The sequence below is a fragment of the Phaethon lepturus genome, unplaced genomic scaffold (genome assembly GCF_000687285.1).
Source record: "Phaethon lepturus isolate BGI_N335 unplaced genomic scaffold, ASM68728v1 scaffold25586, whole genome shotgun sequence".
Classification (NCBI taxonomy): Eukaryota; Metazoa; Chordata; class Aves; order Phaethontiformes; family Phaethontidae; genus Phaethon; species Phaethon lepturus.
Window position 1 is genome coordinate 12,398 of NW_010545964.1, and position 18,479 is coordinate 30,876.

Sequence of the window (18,479 nt, forward strand, 5' to 3'; positions counted from 1 at the left end):
ATTTTGCATAGTGACACGTGTGTATCAGCTAGTAAAGAGTTAAAAACAAAAGCTTGCTGTTTAAGGCAAAATTTTGAACACAGCATAGCAGAAAAAGCCAAATACCAGTTCAATCAGTATTTAAACAAAGTACTGGCCCATGTAGTCTTATCCTCACAGTGTTTTATTCTTACTTTAATAGCAAACCCACACTTGCAGTATGCTTGATTAGCAAATTTTGTTGCATTTTGCTAAATGAAATAAGAGCAATTAATATGTAGGCTGATTGACTGATACTGAAAACACTCAACACATGTTCTCTTCCACCCCTCAAAAAAGGGTTTTTTGAGCCTACTCGGAGTTTAAAACTTACTTGTACCCAGGTCTAATATAATACCTAAAATTGAACTAATCATTTAAAGTTTTCTAGTATTTAATAGGTGTTACCACATCACTTTGCTGTCTCACCCTAAAATTGTATTTTCATATCATTTTTCAATAGAAGACATTTAATAGACATCTGAGGAAAACAATACAATACAAAAGCTTAAGGGACTTTGCAAAGGTATCTTCTATTCCTTCTGCAGAGTAAGAAAGGAGTGATTTTATTTGAAGTGCCATCATCAATAAAGACACAAGAAGAATACTTAAGAAAACAAAAAAAAGTTCTGATGCTCCACATGTATCTTTGGTTTAGCCTTCCTGACCAAAGTCTTCTGTAAACTTCTTTAACTTCTCCAGGTCCTGTTCATTAACTGTTGGTTTTGTGCTGCCTAGTGACCTGAGCATATCGGCCTGTCAGAAAAAATAAACAAGTATCTTCAGAAACAAGTATAGTACCATTGCTAACAACCCTGTGGCCAATACAAATAGGCATTAAAAAGCCTATTACAACAAGATGACCATAGGAATCCCTATTTGCACAAAACTTTAAGTCAGCCTAAACATGTCTGCACAGAAGCAGCATTTTAACCCTGTGAAGAGAGACGACTGAGTTTTCTAATAATGAAACCACAACCTCAGGTTTAGGTTTAAGCCACTCATCCATTGAACTCATCCATTCAACAAGTTTTATTCATCTCTTTACTGAAAAGAGCTGAATTTTTTTTTTTTTTGGTCAGTTACTATTTTCAACCCATCTTAACTACAGCAGTTTAAAGTGGAAAATAATCAGATGTTCCCTTGTACTATTCAAAGTCTAACAATATAGAACAGTAGTTTGTGATTCATCTCTATCAAAGTTTTTCTGTTCATGACTGGTAATTTCTGTCTCTTCAATTCAGTCAATTTCCTAGATAAACATTTAGATACTAGAAAATGGAGTTCAGAAAAATCACAGGTCTATGAAGTTGAAAGCAGCAGTTAAAACCCTCTATATGGATCAAAAGGGCCAAGGAAACTAATCAAGTCTTAACCAAAGGCAACTGAAAAAAGTAGATGCCCTCATAGCACTATAAAATTATAGGTAAAACTACAAGTTAATATCATTATTTTCTAGAGATTTGTCTCACTAGACTAGAGATACGCTCCTTAGAAAGAACTAATGCCTGATTAAGAACTGATTTTGGGCACTGAAACAACCCCTTTGCAACTATAGTGCATCAGAGCCCAGGTACCATTAGAAGCACACACAGAATCGTTATGTTTAATTCCAGGAAAGACTGATGAAAAATCCACTTAGACCATGCAGGCAGAAGTTTTAGGGCAGGCCTGCACCTGCATACATCCTTTTGTGCTTCCTCAGTATGAAAATATGCACAGAAAATTCTTTTCTGAACTATAATGACAGTTACATTTAGAAAGTAGTGCCTGCTGTTTTAGAGGTGATTCCCATGAAATACACTGATTTCTTTCATTCATCACAGGACTGTTTGCACACAAGAACTGACAGCAACACAGATTTGATATCAAGCCCTTCCCTCAAGCAGTGTGCTTAAATTCAGACTCTTCTTTTTTTGCTCTTGGGGAAAAATACACAATGAGCGTCCAGCAATTTTTTTTTTTTTTTAACAGTAAACTAAAATTTCAATTTGTCTTAAAATGACATATTTTATTCCCTAGACCAAAGCAAGTATTTTAACATGCACAAAAAGAAAACAGCTGAAAGAGCTCTATCACCTGTGATGAAATTTAACCAAAACTACCATTAAATCCATCAACTTTTTTACACGTTATTGTTTATGCTTGCATTTATTTCATGGGCAATATGTACCTGCAGCACATCACTTCCCAATTTACATTGAATATAATTTTCCATTCCCCAGTATCAATATTAATGCTACGGAGTGAATGGAAAGAAGCATGTCATGGGGCAGGGGTTCTGAAGGTTTTAAATTAATAAAAGACAAGCAAAGGAACAGCGGAAGAGCCAGATGCTGTCTATGGATCAAAGAACAGCAGCTGCATGCCAGCAGACAAGAATGATGAGAAAGAAATGCTTATCAGGGATAGAGCGCTGGCTTTTTCACAAGCGTGCTGTACTATGGCACTGTACGTTGGGAATTCAAATGTTATCTGGTATGTCCAGCATTTCCGAAAACAAACAACTCATCCAATTGCCTTGCATAACCATTTTGAAAGCGTCTTCACCTTAAAGCCTATTCAGAGTTCCGCAAAGCAAGAAACACTACAAAAGAATACCTACCATGGAAACTTGAGGTTCCAGTAATTTATCACCTGGAACCTCCATCCATGTCATTTCTATGGCTTCAGGATCACCTGGAGAGCAAGGGGTGAACAAATCTACCATCGTATTTGGATTAGACACTGATGGTCCTTTTACCTAAAAATAAGAAAATACTCAGTTTATAGGAGTTATAATTTTAAAGACAAGAACCAGAAGCTGAACAGCACCTGTAGAAGAAAAACATTCCATGGTTTTATGCAGGTGTCCCACCCATAGGGAACGTATGTCCTGTGAAAGAGAAATTGTATAAATTCATCATTCACTTTGGAGACATGCAGCTGTAGCCAGATACTTAAATTCACATCAGGTAAAACCCCAGAAGCCGCTTCCTCCTAACGTGGAGGATTTCTGTGGAAAACTAGCTGGAGAAGACCACCCTTCCTAGTTCCTGGTCACTTTGGGATTTCATTCATCACTGGCTAACAGCTTTCTAAAAAACTTTTCAATAATTATCCTTGAGTGCCCCTCAAGTCAGGAAGCCAGAGATGGCGTTTTGATCTTGGACACTCGGTGCTACGAAGTTCTAAGCACTTTCCCAACACCACCTCAGCAGCACTCGATGGAAAACAGGGCCATCTAGTGGGAGAACAGAAACCACCCTTTTTTTCCAGACACATGGACAGGTCCCCCAAAAAGCTTCATCAGGTGTCTGTTCCCTTTCTGCAACACGTTATCTGGGACCGACGGTTTTATTTTCCTTCATCGTTACCTGAAGCATCACACATCCACAGGGACTCAAAACATATGCAAAAATTGAAAGACAACACACTAACTGGTTCTTTTTAACAGCAGAGAACTGGATTTGCTATTCCAAACTGCCTTTAAAGCACAGTGCTGGAGAGCACCAACCGCAATGTTCAAAATGCACTGACAAACCTGTATTATCACATACAGCAAGGAATGGTTCACAGTGAACTAGTAATAACTGAGGAAAGCACTGTTTAACTGGGGCAAGTTCTCTCTTATGATGCAAATAATTAATAAAGCAAAGATTCTGCTTATAAAAATAGGAAATCACATCAAACTTAAGTACTAACACCACAAGTGGAATCAACTTGGCTTATATCAGAACCCTCAAAGTACTGCAGTTGTGAGTTTTTCTCCTTCCTTTTTTGGGGGGAAAAAGGAGATACGAGGCAAGAATTGCTTTTGGATTGCTCCGCGAACTGTGACAAGTGAAGTTATTGTGTTGCTCCATGGTAGTCTCAGACATGCCTCAGATTCTTCCAGATTTGAAAGAAAGGCTGAAAGGTAACAGCCCTTTAGCCAGAAATGTCATTATCACTTAAAGTCAACAATGGATAAATACTTCAGGCATCACTGCTTAAGGGAAGGAAGCATCGAGGAAATCCTTGATATATCAAAACGGCTGTTTATTTTTAAACAAAACCAGTTTACATCACAGCATTACTGCTGAGTTGCCCCCAGAAAAAAATTATCAAATCAGTGTTTCAAAATACTAATTTTGTTTTTAAGCTGGGGAAAAGCTCCTCAGAACTCCTTCAAAATGTTGTGGGTCCCCCCCCAAATGACAGGCTGCAGGTTTATTTTAACAACTACAAAGCTGACAAAGGTTTCCACAATGCAGTCTCTGGAAACTTACGTAGTCCTCTCATATTCTATGCCATACTGGATGTAAGTGTTCCTTTCTCTTTGAACCTTAAGCTGAATGCGATCCTTGGAAGAAACCACATGGAAAAAGAGAGCCTATCTTCAATTCAAAATAACTGCAGCTGTTCAGTTTAGGGCCCTTAACCCTTTTATGTCAGTCTGAGTTACTGGTAAAAAAACCCGTAACTGTAACTGAGATGACCAAGAACTGCTGCCAACACAAGTTACATGGTACATATCTCTTGACAGCTTTGGATCTGGAATTTTTTCCACCTTACCGAACCTCACACCTGCTTTTTTTAAGGAGCAACAAACGGAAGTTTCCCTTTCAGCAAAAACATCTGCAGAATACCTTGACCCACCTTCACCCAAGATACATGGATTTTTGTAAAATCAAGCTTTGTAAAAATCAAAGTTCGCAATAAAAATGTAAAAAAAAAATTACTTTTAGTCTCGTCTACTCTAAGAAAATACTACAAAGGAAAAATATTTTAAGTGATACACATGTATGTATTTGGAACTCTGTTTATAACCATTGACAATATTATCACACTTTTTCCATTGAAGAGCATAATAGTTTATAGAGAATTATTAATTTGATTGAACAAGACCCATACGTGCAAATTCTCCGGTGGGGGGAAAAAGCATTCCCAGATTTAATAGATTTACATTGGTGCTAAAGAGCTCTAACTGGTTCTTTTGTCAGCTAAAGTTTCTCAGACCCAAACATTTAGAAGAATGCTCCTTAAGTCAGTACACAGTATGTAGAGGTAACTGCAAGATAAGCCAAACACCACAGTTTCAATTACACTTATTTAATAAGTGTAAACTGGTTTTCACAACACAGCAGCATCCACAGGATGCTGCATGCTGCCCAAATAATGAAACAGACCTTGCTCAGTTGTCATGCATCTTTGCTACTGTCACAAGTAACACTGAATCAATGTTTTTAGCAGAACTTTACAAGAACCTTAATTTTTCCATTTGAAAAATATGCCAAGAAAGCAGAACGTGCATAATTATAATCCATCTGTTCACATGTGGATGAGGGATACATTTATTTAAATATGCTAGAAAAACATGAAGAACAACGTAACTTGATCCAGAAAAAGAACACCTCTGTAACATTCCTATTTAAGTCAAACTTCAAACTGAATGCTTTTAACACTACCTGGAGACATGAAGAATCATCTGAGCTTGGATTACACAGCATGAATACCCAGAAAATAGCTCCACCAGACATAGGGTAGGACTGGGGGGAGGGACAGGAAGAGGGAGAATACCCAAGTTCTCCCCTGGTCAATAAACAGGACATTCATAAGCATGCAGTATTACCCAAACCCAAATTCAGTTTACTTGCAAGGAATTTTCAAATTAAGATAGTTCTCTATTTGAGAGATTTGAGATTAAATAGCTCAAAAAAATGTTTATTCCTACTTACTTTTTTAAAGTGAGTAGCTGATTGCACTTTTCTAACAGGCTGCATCAGTGCATCACGTACAATTATGCTTATATCTGCACCAGAATAGCCATCACTTCTCTTTCCAAGCTCTCGATAATCTGATTCTGTTAGGAGATTTGGCGTTGACCCAAGGTGAAGTTTGAACATTGCGGCCCTGGCATGGTCTTCAGGTAAAGGAATATAGATACGCTTCTCAAACCTGGTTTAAAAAAGAAAAAACAGAATGTTCCACAGATACTAGCTCATGCAGGTGCACAGTGCAAAGAAGCTTATGCAAATAAATATATAGTTTGTTCCTAACAATATTAGAAAGAGGTAGTTTCAGTATTATAAACCTTTAAAAAAATCTGAAGTGAATATTCAACAACCTGTTCTCATAAATACTACTGTAGCTAGCATAAGCTAACATCCAGAATATAACAACTACTTCCTTTTTATGGCAAAGATCATCTCCTCTTCAGACTGAAGCTTTTCCAGATTCTCTCCAGCAGAGTTTGTGTTTTAAAAGAAAAAATTGAGGGGAAAAAGTCTTTAAGTGTTGAAGTATATTTGAACAGTTTTCACACTCAAAGAAATAAATGCCTGACAACAAGCGGACACAACCACTTTCTACAGTCTCCAACTAAATTAAAGAAAACTTCATAGTTGGAACCAATTTGAAGTCATATTCTCAATACAGTTGTCTGCAGAAAATGTTGATAACTGCAGGTCTTCCGTTGAAGCAGCATCTGTACTCACAGCAGGGATTACCTCCCACCAACAAAATAAGAGCAACTCCAAATTCTGTAGAACACGATTAACTTGAGATACGTGACAAAGTGGGCCAAATCCATGAAAAATTAGTTTTATTACTGCCATTATTGTACGACTTCCTTTAAGTCTCATGGACAAGAGTTAGAGAAATACTCTTTCACACTGCAGAGAATCAGAGAATGGTTTGGGCTGAGAGGGACCTTTAAAGGTCATCTAGTCCAACCCTCCACCATAGGCAGTGACATCTTCCACTAGATCAAGTTGCTCAAAGCCCCATCCAACCTGGCCTTGAACGCTTCCAGGGATGGGGCCTCCACAACTTCTCTGGGCAACCTGTTCCACTATCTCATCACCCTGATTGCAAAAATCTTTCTGCCTTACATCCAATCTAAACCTACTCTCTTTCAGTTTACATCTCCATCTTTCTTACAAGCCTCCTTTAAGTGCTGAAAGGCCACAATAAGGCTTCCCTGAAGCCTTCTATTCTCCAGGCTGAACAACCCCAGCTCTCTGGGCCTTCCTTCACAGGAGAGGCGTTCCAGCCCTTTGATCCATTTCCAGGGCTCCCTTTTGGACCTACTCTGTCAGGTCCATGTCTGTCTTGTACTGTGGACCCCAGAACTGGGGTTTCAAGAGTGACTTGACATTTTATGCAACCCATTCACTTCTAAATCTGTCTCACACAAAACTATAGTCATACAGGTTGGAAGCGACCTCTGGAGGTCACCTGGTCCAACCCCGAATCAAAGTGCGGCCAGCTTGAATTAAGTATATAAATAGAAGTCAGTGACAGTCACAAAAAAGTAATGTTTCTTCAGCCTACAAAATGACCATTATCAAAGCTGTGTCCTCATCACAACATAATCATACTTGTCACATTGCCGTATTTGTCCTCTGCTGCTCTGCAGCTCAAAGATCCAGCTAATCAGGTACAGGTATCAAAGCCCTTTATCTACAAAAAAAGCAGTTAAAACACGCACTGAAAGATGATAAATTATGCCTGAGCAGTAGAAAAACATGGTGTTTCTCTATAACATAAGGCTACATTTCTGTGAAATATCTCAAGCTATTGAACAGTTTGTTAATAGCCAAAAAGGAAAGCTCTACCCCATTTTGCCCTCCTGAGAGGCATTTTTTGTAACTTGTCCCCCAAGCCCACCAGAAAACCAACCAACAAGGAAAAATAGTGGTATTCTGCTTGCTAAAGCACAATCTGCTAACCAAGAGATCAAATAAACTACAGGGCCAATATAAGAATGAACAACCTACCTCTTTAAAGGGGCAATTAGTTTGGTTCAGTCATCTCACGGAATTGAGTTGTAGAACATTAGCTATGTCTGCAAACATGAGCTAGATTACTACCTCAAGTAGCCTCAGACTGAACCCTCAACAACAGGTGCAAATTTCATGCCATGAAAAAAAAGCCTTCATACCTTCTTCTGATAGCAGAATCCAAAACCCAGGGTATGTTTGTCGCTCCTAAGACTAAGATTCCTTCATTGTCAACACCAACGCCTATATTAGGGCAGAAACCATTTCACCATTTAGATGATAAACAGAGTGTGTTTTAAAATGTCATCAAAATTTAATGGGGTGGGACTGCAGATCTTTTTAGGGTTTTCATGCAAGCTATGCTTAAAATACGTATCTTAATTCCTTTGACTGATTCTGAAAACAAAGTAAACTCACCTTGCATCTGGACTAGAAATTCTGTTTTTATCCGTCTAGCAGCCTCACTTTCATTTTCACTTCTTGACCCGCAGAGGGAATCTATCTCATCAATGAAGATAATAGAAGGTTTGTTTTCTCTGGCAAGTTGGAACAAGTTTTTCACTAGTCTTAAAAAAGGAAACCGCTTCAGTTATGTTAATGATTACACCAGTAAAAACACATAACTTAAGATGATACAGTCACTTCCTTTAGAGAAAGCTAAAAAAAAGTATTGACATAAAGCTATTCAAAGATACTACATGCTTCCAGCTCCAAGACGCTGCATTATACTGAGTGAGATAGCCCAGCATAAAGGGAGGTGAACCATTTTAGAGTACTCCAGGCATCGTTTTGCAAGAAAAGGCTCTTTTTCAGTCTACATTTCTACAAGACAACCTGGACTATACAAAACCACTACTCTAGAGAGATTCAAAAGAATATGGCTTTTTCTTATTTAACATTTGTAACCTAATCACATTGACTCTAGAGATTCTGTAATAAGCAACATGTACTTTTACTTTAGACAACTTTACTAAATATTTTTCAAATGACAAGAAAAGTTGGTTTGCAAAAAAAAACCCAAACAACCAATCACCTAGCCATATCTTCTTAAAACATTTTACTAAGTTAAAAAGGAAAATAAATAGAAACATGCTGGGAAATTCCTCCCATTACCAGCACTAAATCTCAGGCAATAGTCTCAAATGAAGAAGTCAAAAAGAAAAAATGCCAAGCTGGACTCCAGTTCTGTATTCCTTTTGCAACAGAAAAGCAGCTTAAGGTTTCCAGCTTTTGGGGAAAAAAAAAAACCCAGTCCAAACACTTTATCTAACAGCCTTTCTTCCTCATCCTATCAGCTTTAAATAGTGTTGCTCACTTGTCCCACACTTCAAACTATTAAAGCGTGGTGTTGACAAGTACTCTCATCATCGTATGAAAGCCCTTTCTGTACAACAAACCCAGCCCTTTTTCTTAATTCAGGAAATCTTTATTAGAACCCTAGATGGCAAAATCCTGCACTTCTAGACTACAGACAACACATCACTTCAGGCTTCCTGGTCTTCATCACATATCACATAGTAACAAACAAAGAGTTAGCATGAGCCGCCATGAAATTTTCTTTCATGGCCACTCCTCTCCTTCAACCTATTTCTGCAAGTCTCTTACGTCTTCCAGATTTTGTTTGAAATCAGGATGAAGAAAAAACACTTCCATATGAACAAAGAAATGCCACATGTTAACAGTACAGCTCCTGGGACAAATAAGTGGAGAGACGCCATAAGGCAGAGTACCCCAACACTTCAGACTGATGTAGTGTGCAATCACAGCTGAGTTCAGAAGGGGAATGAGCTCCATGGTGATCACAAAAAGTTTCTGAGCTAGTTTAAAAAATTATCTTGAGCACTGAAGAGAGGGCCAGTTGCAGCAGCACAAAGTGTAGCACATGATATCTTTACACAGCACTGCAGCATGAAGCATAGAAACACCCGAAGTTTGTTTTTAAAAAGACACGATCCTTCCCACAAATTCCATTTCTTTACAGCAACTTATCTAGCTCTATATTAATTTCTTCTTGCCAATGTTTTCCTGGACCTCTGGCAACTCCAACTTACTTTTCACTTTCTCCTAACCACTTTGAGACAAGGTCAGAGGAAGATACTGAGAAGAAAGTAGAGTTGTTTGCTTCTGTTGCGACAGCTTTTGCTAAATAAGACTTTCCTGTTCCTGGTGGTCCAAACAGGAGAATCCCTCTCCAGGGTGTTCTCTTTCCTGCAAGAGAGAAACCAGCAGTCTTCAAAATACTGTACAAAGACTGAACTTATTTTTCTGATGAAGCCCCTCTAATTTACTCAGAAGTTTTCCACATCTACCCATGCAACTTCTGTCAGATGGATCACAATCTCTTTGCTAAGAGCTCAGCTTGAGTCTCTGATACTAACACTCAGACCCCAGTGCCAGTCCTGACTTGCCAGCAGCAAATAAATGCTGTACTTCTGACCTGTAAATAGGTGTGGAAATTTAATGGGCAAGATCACTGCTTCTTTAAGTGCTTCTTTGGCACCTTCGAGGCCAGCAACATCACTCCATTTTACATTTGGTCGCTCCATAACAATTGCTCCTATAAAAAAAGATTGTGTAAATTAGTGATGCACAGATCTTTTCACAACTTCAATAACTCTCATTTTGGAAAAAAAATGTTTAAGAAAACTGTGCTCACGTCTGTATTGAATAAAACTAAGGCATTTCTAAGTAGATATAAACACTGAATACTGTTAATCAAATGGATGTTATTTCTACAGAAATCTGTCACATTGTTCTACCACAATAAACCACAGATAACCAGAACATTCAAGAGTTAGTAGAGTCCTGCAATGGTCAAAGATAATCCATAACTGACTGCCAAATGTGCGTTTAGTAGTAACAGATGAGTACCTTCTCTAACAGGTACCATCTCCTCACTAAACCATCACTGTACTTCCCAAAAGACTTGAAATTTCATTTTAAACAAGGGAAGCAATGTAGCTGCACTAGTCCAGGATTTATATGATACTCCAGCAGATGAAGTAACTTGTTGGATATCTCCAGATGTGCAGCAAACAATCAGACCATCTAATGGTAAAGAGCTTTGAGAGCTAGGGCTGAAAGCATCAGAAAAGTTATACGGAGCCTGCTTAGCTGCAGAAGTATCTTAGTCTAGCCATGTTCTCTCAAAGTTTATCACCAAATCTCATCTTGCTCAATCAACAAGTTCAGTTTGATTTTAGCCAACTGAGCTGTTATTTAGCCTTCTCTTCAGACTTCAGGTTGGTTAGTCTGACATGCTAAAAACGATTTTGTTTGGACTATTTTTAGATGGGGCAACTTGGATCTGAGCTAGTAATTGAGTATTAGATCTTGTAATCCTAGCCAAGGCAAATTTTCTCAGATGAACAAATGCCAACAAACCCAATGCTTATCTAAGTACTAAAACACCCTGAAAGTTTCAGTTGCCCTACTTCTCTCCAAGGGGCTTGCTATAATTTCACAACTGGCTTTCATCAGCTGTTTTCTTGACACTTTCACCTTATGCCTTCAGAGCTCTGTGAAGTAATTTAAGGCTCTGAAGTAATTTAATCCAATCTACAGGACTGAAAATTTACTGTTACTCACTGGCTAATGAATAAAGCAAATAACGCTTGCTTACTTTTTAAGTATCTCCTTTGAGATTTTTTTCTTTTGCTGCATTCCTTTTCTATCAGATTGAAATGAACAATTTCGGATTAAAATTGCAGTTGTTAACAATTTGGAATTTAGAGTCCAAAAGCAACATCATATTGTTAAAGATGTTAAAAATGTTAGAGAAAGTTGATTGCAAACTGTCTTAAGCTTTTGATCTATATACCGGAATTAATTCAATCACTCACTTCCAATGCATGAAATTCTTTTGCTAGGTTGATTACATCTCAGTTTTTCTTAAAGTAAATACAACTATGGGCTCCATCACTAAAATAAGTAGCAGAACAGGCAATCTCCTGTTCCTATCTGAACTGTGTTATTTCAAAAGTTGAAATATCAGAATTACCTGTACCAGACTCACCACGGTAACTGAAATTACTGCACTGCAAGAGATTACCTGTACCAGGACACAAATGGAACTGGAATCACAGGCTTCCTAATTTTGTAGGTATAACTTAATAGCTGTAAGATTAAGCAATAGAGTGCAAAAGGCCTTTAAAATTCTAAACAAGAGTACATGACAATAGACCCGTAACTACTAACCAGTTGGAATGTTACTGGTCACTTCTCCCACAATAAGCCATGTTGCTATTATAATTAAAATCTTGATAAATACCCACAGATTTGGGAAAGTTCCATAATGCAAAGTCAGCTAGGAGTAACAAGGCAGTAAAATTAAATACAGGAAATTTCTGTGGCTGTTGTGGGAAACAAAATGAAAATGAGTAATTTGAAGGCTGCCCAGAGCTTATATTATCAGAGTAACAGACTAGTATGTTAAGTTCAAAGGTACCAAGGATCTCACACCTCAGACTTTCAAGCAAATAAATGTATAAGGAAGAATGTTGTCATTTTATAGAAAGTATCAAAGAAGTGGTGGGTACAAGGAACTATTTCTTGAAGTAAGAACTGAAGGTCAGGTTCATGTGAGAAGAAACAAAGTCTCTATAGTGAGACACAGGATAAGAGTCAAATGCTCATAATTTTTCTGTCATTTTAAAATACAGGCAACTGTCCCATATAACTGTGCATAGGATTAAAAAAATGTGCAGAGAAGTAGAAAAAGCATGGCACAGTTTCCAAATATAATACAAGAGCTCCTGAAATCACACAGGCAGAGAGATCTGGTAAATGCATTTGATCTCTGCAACACTGAAAAATGGGTGAGAACAATGAATTTTCTTCAGACTCGTAAGCAACGTCCGGCAGGGAAGCTCTGAACAGTTTTTCACCATTAAAGGGTGATAAATATCAAACAAAGCCTCTTTTTTACTGTGTACAAAACTACTGGTAGCTGCTAGACATTGCATCACTGACTGTATTCAGCATTTGAGTTCAAAACTCCAAACTACTATGTTACTCAACGGGGAGAACATCATCACGGCATATGAGAAAACGCTGCCCATTACTATAAGCAAGCAAGATTCCATGTTCCCAGCTCCTAAACGTGAGCACAAGCTTTTTGTGAAAATGGTCCTGCTTACACTAAATGTTTGTATGATGTCTGTTACCTTAGCCTCTAGGCAATACTCTGATGCACTTAAGAGTAAAAAGTACTGATTCAGTTTAGCCAATAGCTATCTGGGATCTTGCAATTTCTCCCATTGGAAAATGTTACCCTGATAAATGGTACAATTTACCCATAATTCCATAAAGACTACCCTTTTGTATGTCAAGAGTACACATACTAGTTGCACTTACTTACAGTAAATTAATCCCTAACATTTAGGTGGCAAAAATACAGAAATTTGCTTGACTGAATTCAACCCTATTTAAAGAAAAGGATGTTTCAACATTACCTTGAAGTTGATTCTGTAGCTTCTTTTTTTCAGGGTCCTCTGACTCCCCTTCCCCATCACTGTCATTCCTGTTTTGGAAACAAGAAAAAACATTGAAATACAATAAAAGAGACTGCTGTCTTCAGATAAAAATCAGAATGTAAAAAGCAGAAAAAACACCAATCTGAGGAATGAAAGAAACCTTAAGATGCTTTCACATCTCTACAAGTTTACATCATTTTACTCCTGCTTTTCTACACCATGATGCCTCTTGTTCACCTTCTTCACCATTTCAACTTCCTCTTATGGGTCTGAGTCCTCTTAACACACTTCTATGTGCTTTGAGACAGCCTTTAGGAAACAAAAGCCCTTGTATCATGCAACATGGAAGCACTAAAATGTTTTATTTGTAGACATTGGCACTTATGTCCTATCTAGCACTGCAGCTGAACTCCGTCAATTCAATCTAGTACTATGGAACTCTACACCCTCATCCTGTCAGAGCAAAGGAAACTGGAAGTTGAAGCAGGAAAAAAAAGACCAAAGAGTGAACATCTGGAGTGGAAGTCATGGAAATACATGTAGCTTCTGTGTTATTACCAACTCCTTCTACTGTAAACCAGCAGAACACAGTACAGCTCAAAAAATAAAACTGATGAGATGAGTAGACAATGAAGGAGACTGAAAGTCAGGTGAAGTTTCAAGAAACAACTGAGCAACTCTAGCTGTTCAGGGCTGCTAAAAACGCCAATGCCATGAGGAAGTATCATCCTGAACAATTCCTCTCTCTTATCCCCACAAAGGTAGAGGCAGATGCAAAAGAGGCTCTGCTTGTTCAGGTAGCTCTGCTTGTTCAGATCTCTGATATGCAAAATGAAAAACAAATCTAATAAAAGGAAAGCAGCAGAAAGACTAGGCAGCAGCAAGGCATTAGAGTGATTCAGTCCATCTTACGGAACTTCACCTTACACGAAGCTTTGCACCTCTTATCAAGTGTGAGACAGATTAAACTCAGGCCACAGTAACCAGCCACAGTAACCATCACTCTGCATTTATTTTCTATTTAGTAAGTATTTACATGTTAAAAAATTTTAAGGATCATCAGGCTTATTGCCGTTAAATCCAATAAGCATGTGTTAGTCTGAAACAGCTTTCATTCTTCGCTGAATTCCCTATGAAAATGTTCATGCATTTTAGTAAACAAGCACAGAAATGTCTGTGATGCTAATTCATGTTATTTTTCTTGTATTAGCCCATTGCATTTCAGCATTAGTAGTCATCTGAAGCATTTCAAAAACATTAATTAAAATGATCTTTGAAGAGTTGAATTTTAGAATAAGCCGCATTCAAGGAAGTATTTTGCTTTACCTTCTCCAAAAACATACCCTTTTCCATCAGTAGGACCAGACTCTTTAACTGGTTTTGGTGTAGTTTTTTCTCTCTTTTTCAGATATTCTTTCAGCTTTTCTGCTCTGTCCAAGTATTCTGTACATTTCATTCTAATGCTCTGTTTTGCTTTATCACCCTGTGCTTCATCTAAGAGTTTGAAAAGAAACAATGCTTTGTTAACAGCAACACACATGTGCATCAATCAGAAAACAAGACTAAATCTGTCTCCTTTATATCTGATCAATATACTTCTCTCAAGGCTCACCACATAACCAAATATTTCAACTACTTATTTTTCCACTATACCCTGTAAAGAAGTGACAGCAAGGATGTCATCACCTACCAGAAATCAAATATACACCTGAACATTGGTTTGCCTTAAAATTTGACTGTAAGGGATTAAGGACAATGGCACTGGAAGCTTTTCTGTCAGCCTTTCAAGCTGCTATACATTGTCTTAATAAATCCTTTTCTAAAATAGCTCATCAAGAAGCTGCTTGTGTTGAGCAATTTTTATTTAGAAACATACTTTATTTTTCCACAGCCTGCTAATTTTAAAAGTGTTCACATCGCAAAGAAAAACGTTACATCAAACATCTGAAAGAGTTAGGTGTGGTTCAACAGCCACATTGTTCTCTTAGTCACTATTACAGTATTTTTAATCAGCCATGAAAATTTAACACATTAGGTTTATGTGTTAAGTTTCCAAAAGTACATCAGTATTGTTAAAAGCACAGAAAGTGATATTCTGATAAAGTCCATAAGAGATAAAGGACAGGAAGCGATGAATACAAATTATACTAAGTGACTAAAAGAAAATTGTGGTTTTTTTCAAATCATGCAGATCTGTAAGTGCACTTCTGTCAGGTGAGCAACCCTAGCCCACTTAGATTAGGGCTGTACCTACATTAAGAAAGCCCACTCCTTGCATACAAACACTTGACATGACACGAAAGGTACGCTGAAGTGTGAAAAGAAAGGCATAAAATAATAATTAGGAGAATATAGAAACTGAAGAAAAATTACAACATACAAATCCACCTCATACATTTTGTTGGCCAAGATGAACAGCAAGACTATGACATTAAGGAGCAAAAAATGCCAGCAAAGAGGTTGTAGAAAGGCAAGAGGCATGAGTTAAGGAGCAAAAAAAAAAGCTCTGTAGATACAACAAAGATGTCTTGTGTAAAGTGTAGTTTTCAACACAACAGAAATACAGGGATCCCTGTACTTATTGTCACATTTCCTCAAGCGCAGTGGCAGGTCTGAAACATTGCTACAGAAGTCCAGAGAAGAGACAGCAAACCCCTGCTTCCTTGTCATAAAAAAAACTAAAACAAAACACAAGTAAAAAGTAAGCTGATTTCTTATGAGAATGGAGCAAGCATACAACACAGTAATGGCAAAAGCTGCAAAATATACGACCTCAGTCAAACTACAACTAGCAAGTATCACCTGATGATGAAAGTAAAAAATGTAAATACTGATGTCAACATAAGAGATTACTGTGTAATTTGACTACTAAACTCTACTTAATCATCCAATACATTACACTTACATTTAACAACATGGAGAAAATACTGCACAGCATGTTGGTACAAGCGGAAGGCTTCCTCATAGTTTCCTGCTTTATCTTCTTGCGCTGCCTTGTTAGCAAGGTCTATTGCTTTCTGTAACACAAGCAAATAATTAAGTGCTGTGTGAAAGCATTTTGCATCAGCAAAGAGACATTTTAAGCTGTTGCTCTGACTGTTTTTTGACGACCAGTTTTTCTGCTCTTCAACATTTACCCCAAAAAGTTAAAGGCAATTGATTGTAAGTTGTAGGTGGTGCTTTGTACATGACAATATTTCTATCCTTTTATGAACAGTGATTAACAAACTGCTGAAATTTACTAGCAAACAAAAAAGTATAAGTGAGAAGATCAAGGTTCTGTATACTAAGTTGGAACTACTACTGGTTTGTCTATGCAGTTTTCCTTACCAACCTCTTGCATTTCTTATGGAAAGATTTACAAATCCATTCTAAGGTTTTTTTTCTCACAGACCCAGACACTTTGAACTATGACTGATGACATCAGTAAACCCTGTCAACAGCAAAGTTAATACAGAAAGCACATGATTACAATGCGCTGAAACTAATACTATCACTCTTCCAACCCCATGCTGGGAGACATCTTCAAAGACTGACTATTTCTTTGGCTTCTCTAGAAGGATTTAGGTTCTTGATATCTAAGTGAGAAATTCTAATTACCACTCCAGTAGGAGGGGAGAAAAAAACCCCACAAGACAGAAAACAATCCAAATCACAAGCATCAAGAAAAGTTCTAGGAGAATTATGGATGGATTTTTAATTTGTTTGCTGAGCTAGTTTCAAATAACACTGATCTAAGCCATCGTATTGCATACACTGGCCTGTGGATTTGTTGGTATCACCGTTATTTCTTTGCTCTTAAGTGCTTATTACCTTTTATTACACTTTGCTTCTTGGAATGCCTACCTATACCACTTCAGGACAATTAAAACTGTTGAAGGACTAGTTCATATAAGTTTAAAAAAGGCAGCTGGTTAGCCAGAGATAACCAACACTAACTAAATCTTCTATAGCCCCACACGTACTTTTCCACATTGTCTGTTTCTTTTCCTAAACATTGTTAGTATGCTCAGGATGATCATGGTAATGTCCGGAAGCAAGGTGGAGAGCTTCAACGGCTGCAAGGAGTTTTCATTAAACATTCCAGTACTGACATTCTTGCCACTATCTGGACACTCAGGCAAAACAAAGCTAGTAAACAGTAGCCATGAAAGAAGAAACAGAAAAAAATCTCTTTGTCCTCTACGTTATGTTGTTGTCTTGGAAGCAAAGATCATCTCGTCAGATCTACCCAAAATCAGAGAGTAATTTATTTAAAAACAATGATCCAATAAAGCAGACTCTACAGCTCTGTTGTGACAAGCGTTGGAACACTGTAAGCATCTGTTTCTTTAGAACAGAACTTAGTCTTTCCTTGCTGCTAACCTTGTGCTGGCTCTGTTATAGGCCCCTCTGTGCACCACTCAAATCCAGCAAAAGAGCAAAAACCAACCCAAAAAAGAAGTTACTTTCTTCTAAAAGTTCTTAAGTCCCTTTAGTGACCTAAATTACCACAGCACAGTCCAATGATTCCTGGATCCTGTACAACTAAGTGATAAATGTGACACTAAATCCAAAGAATAAGTGGCAAAGACCACCTGCTAAAATAGAACTGTGAGAAAACAGGGCATGTTGCAGCCCTGCTCCGCTGAAACAGAAAAAAGTCCACATCATGTATCGACTGGTTTTGGTATACTCTGGTTTTGTAAATACTCAGAAGACTATTACTTGGATATTAGATTCTCAGCTCTAGTACTTCATTACATCAGCAGGCATCTTAGCCTGTTACTGTGATGAAGAGCTACTATGAAACAGGAAATAACTTATTAGAAAGTTGTATGAACTAGGGCATAGATGACCAACTCTATCTGCGAAGCATAAACTGTATCAGGCTATGGTTTGATAGTTTGATGAACATCACTCTCAGAAAGAACGTTGGCTTAAACGGGTTTCATTCTCCTTCTTATTCTAGACCCTGCAGTATCTCCCCTGACTTTTCCAGTATAAGCATTACATGGCCATAATGAGCTTACAGATGTGATCGTAGCTCAAAACAGCCAAAGCGAAAATTACTGCTTTCAACACTGGTAAATTCTGGATCTGTTTTGCCAACCAGCCACAGGACCAATTACACTGTTCTAACTGAGAGTTAATGCAAATAGAAGAACAGAGCAGGCCAGGAGTTCCTGCAATCAGTAGCCTTGGAAGAAACGTAAGCCAAACTATGTGGCTAGGGTCGCCGTCCCCTTCCCAGGGGCTCGGG

At 37.8% G+C, this 18,479-nt stretch overlaps 1 protein-coding gene across 1 annotated transcript; it reads right to left on the reverse strand.

The window, feature by feature from the left end:
• Window positions 1–342: 342 nt before the first annotated feature.
• VPS4B (vacuolar protein sorting 4 homolog B (S. cerevisiae)) lies at window positions 343–16,361 on the reverse strand (the record flags this gene model as incomplete). Its single annotated transcript, XM_010289149.1, has 10 exons — window positions 343–774; window positions 2,624–2,761; window positions 5,718–5,937; window positions 7,925–8,006; window positions 8,181–8,329; window positions 9,815–9,971; window positions 10,201–10,320; window positions 13,217–13,284; window positions 14,581–14,731; window positions 16,143–16,361. Coding segments are annotated over 10 exons (1,406 nt in total), but the record flags the coding sequence as incomplete, so codon positions are not given.
• Between the last annotated feature and the right edge of the window lie 2,118 nt (window positions 16,362–18,479).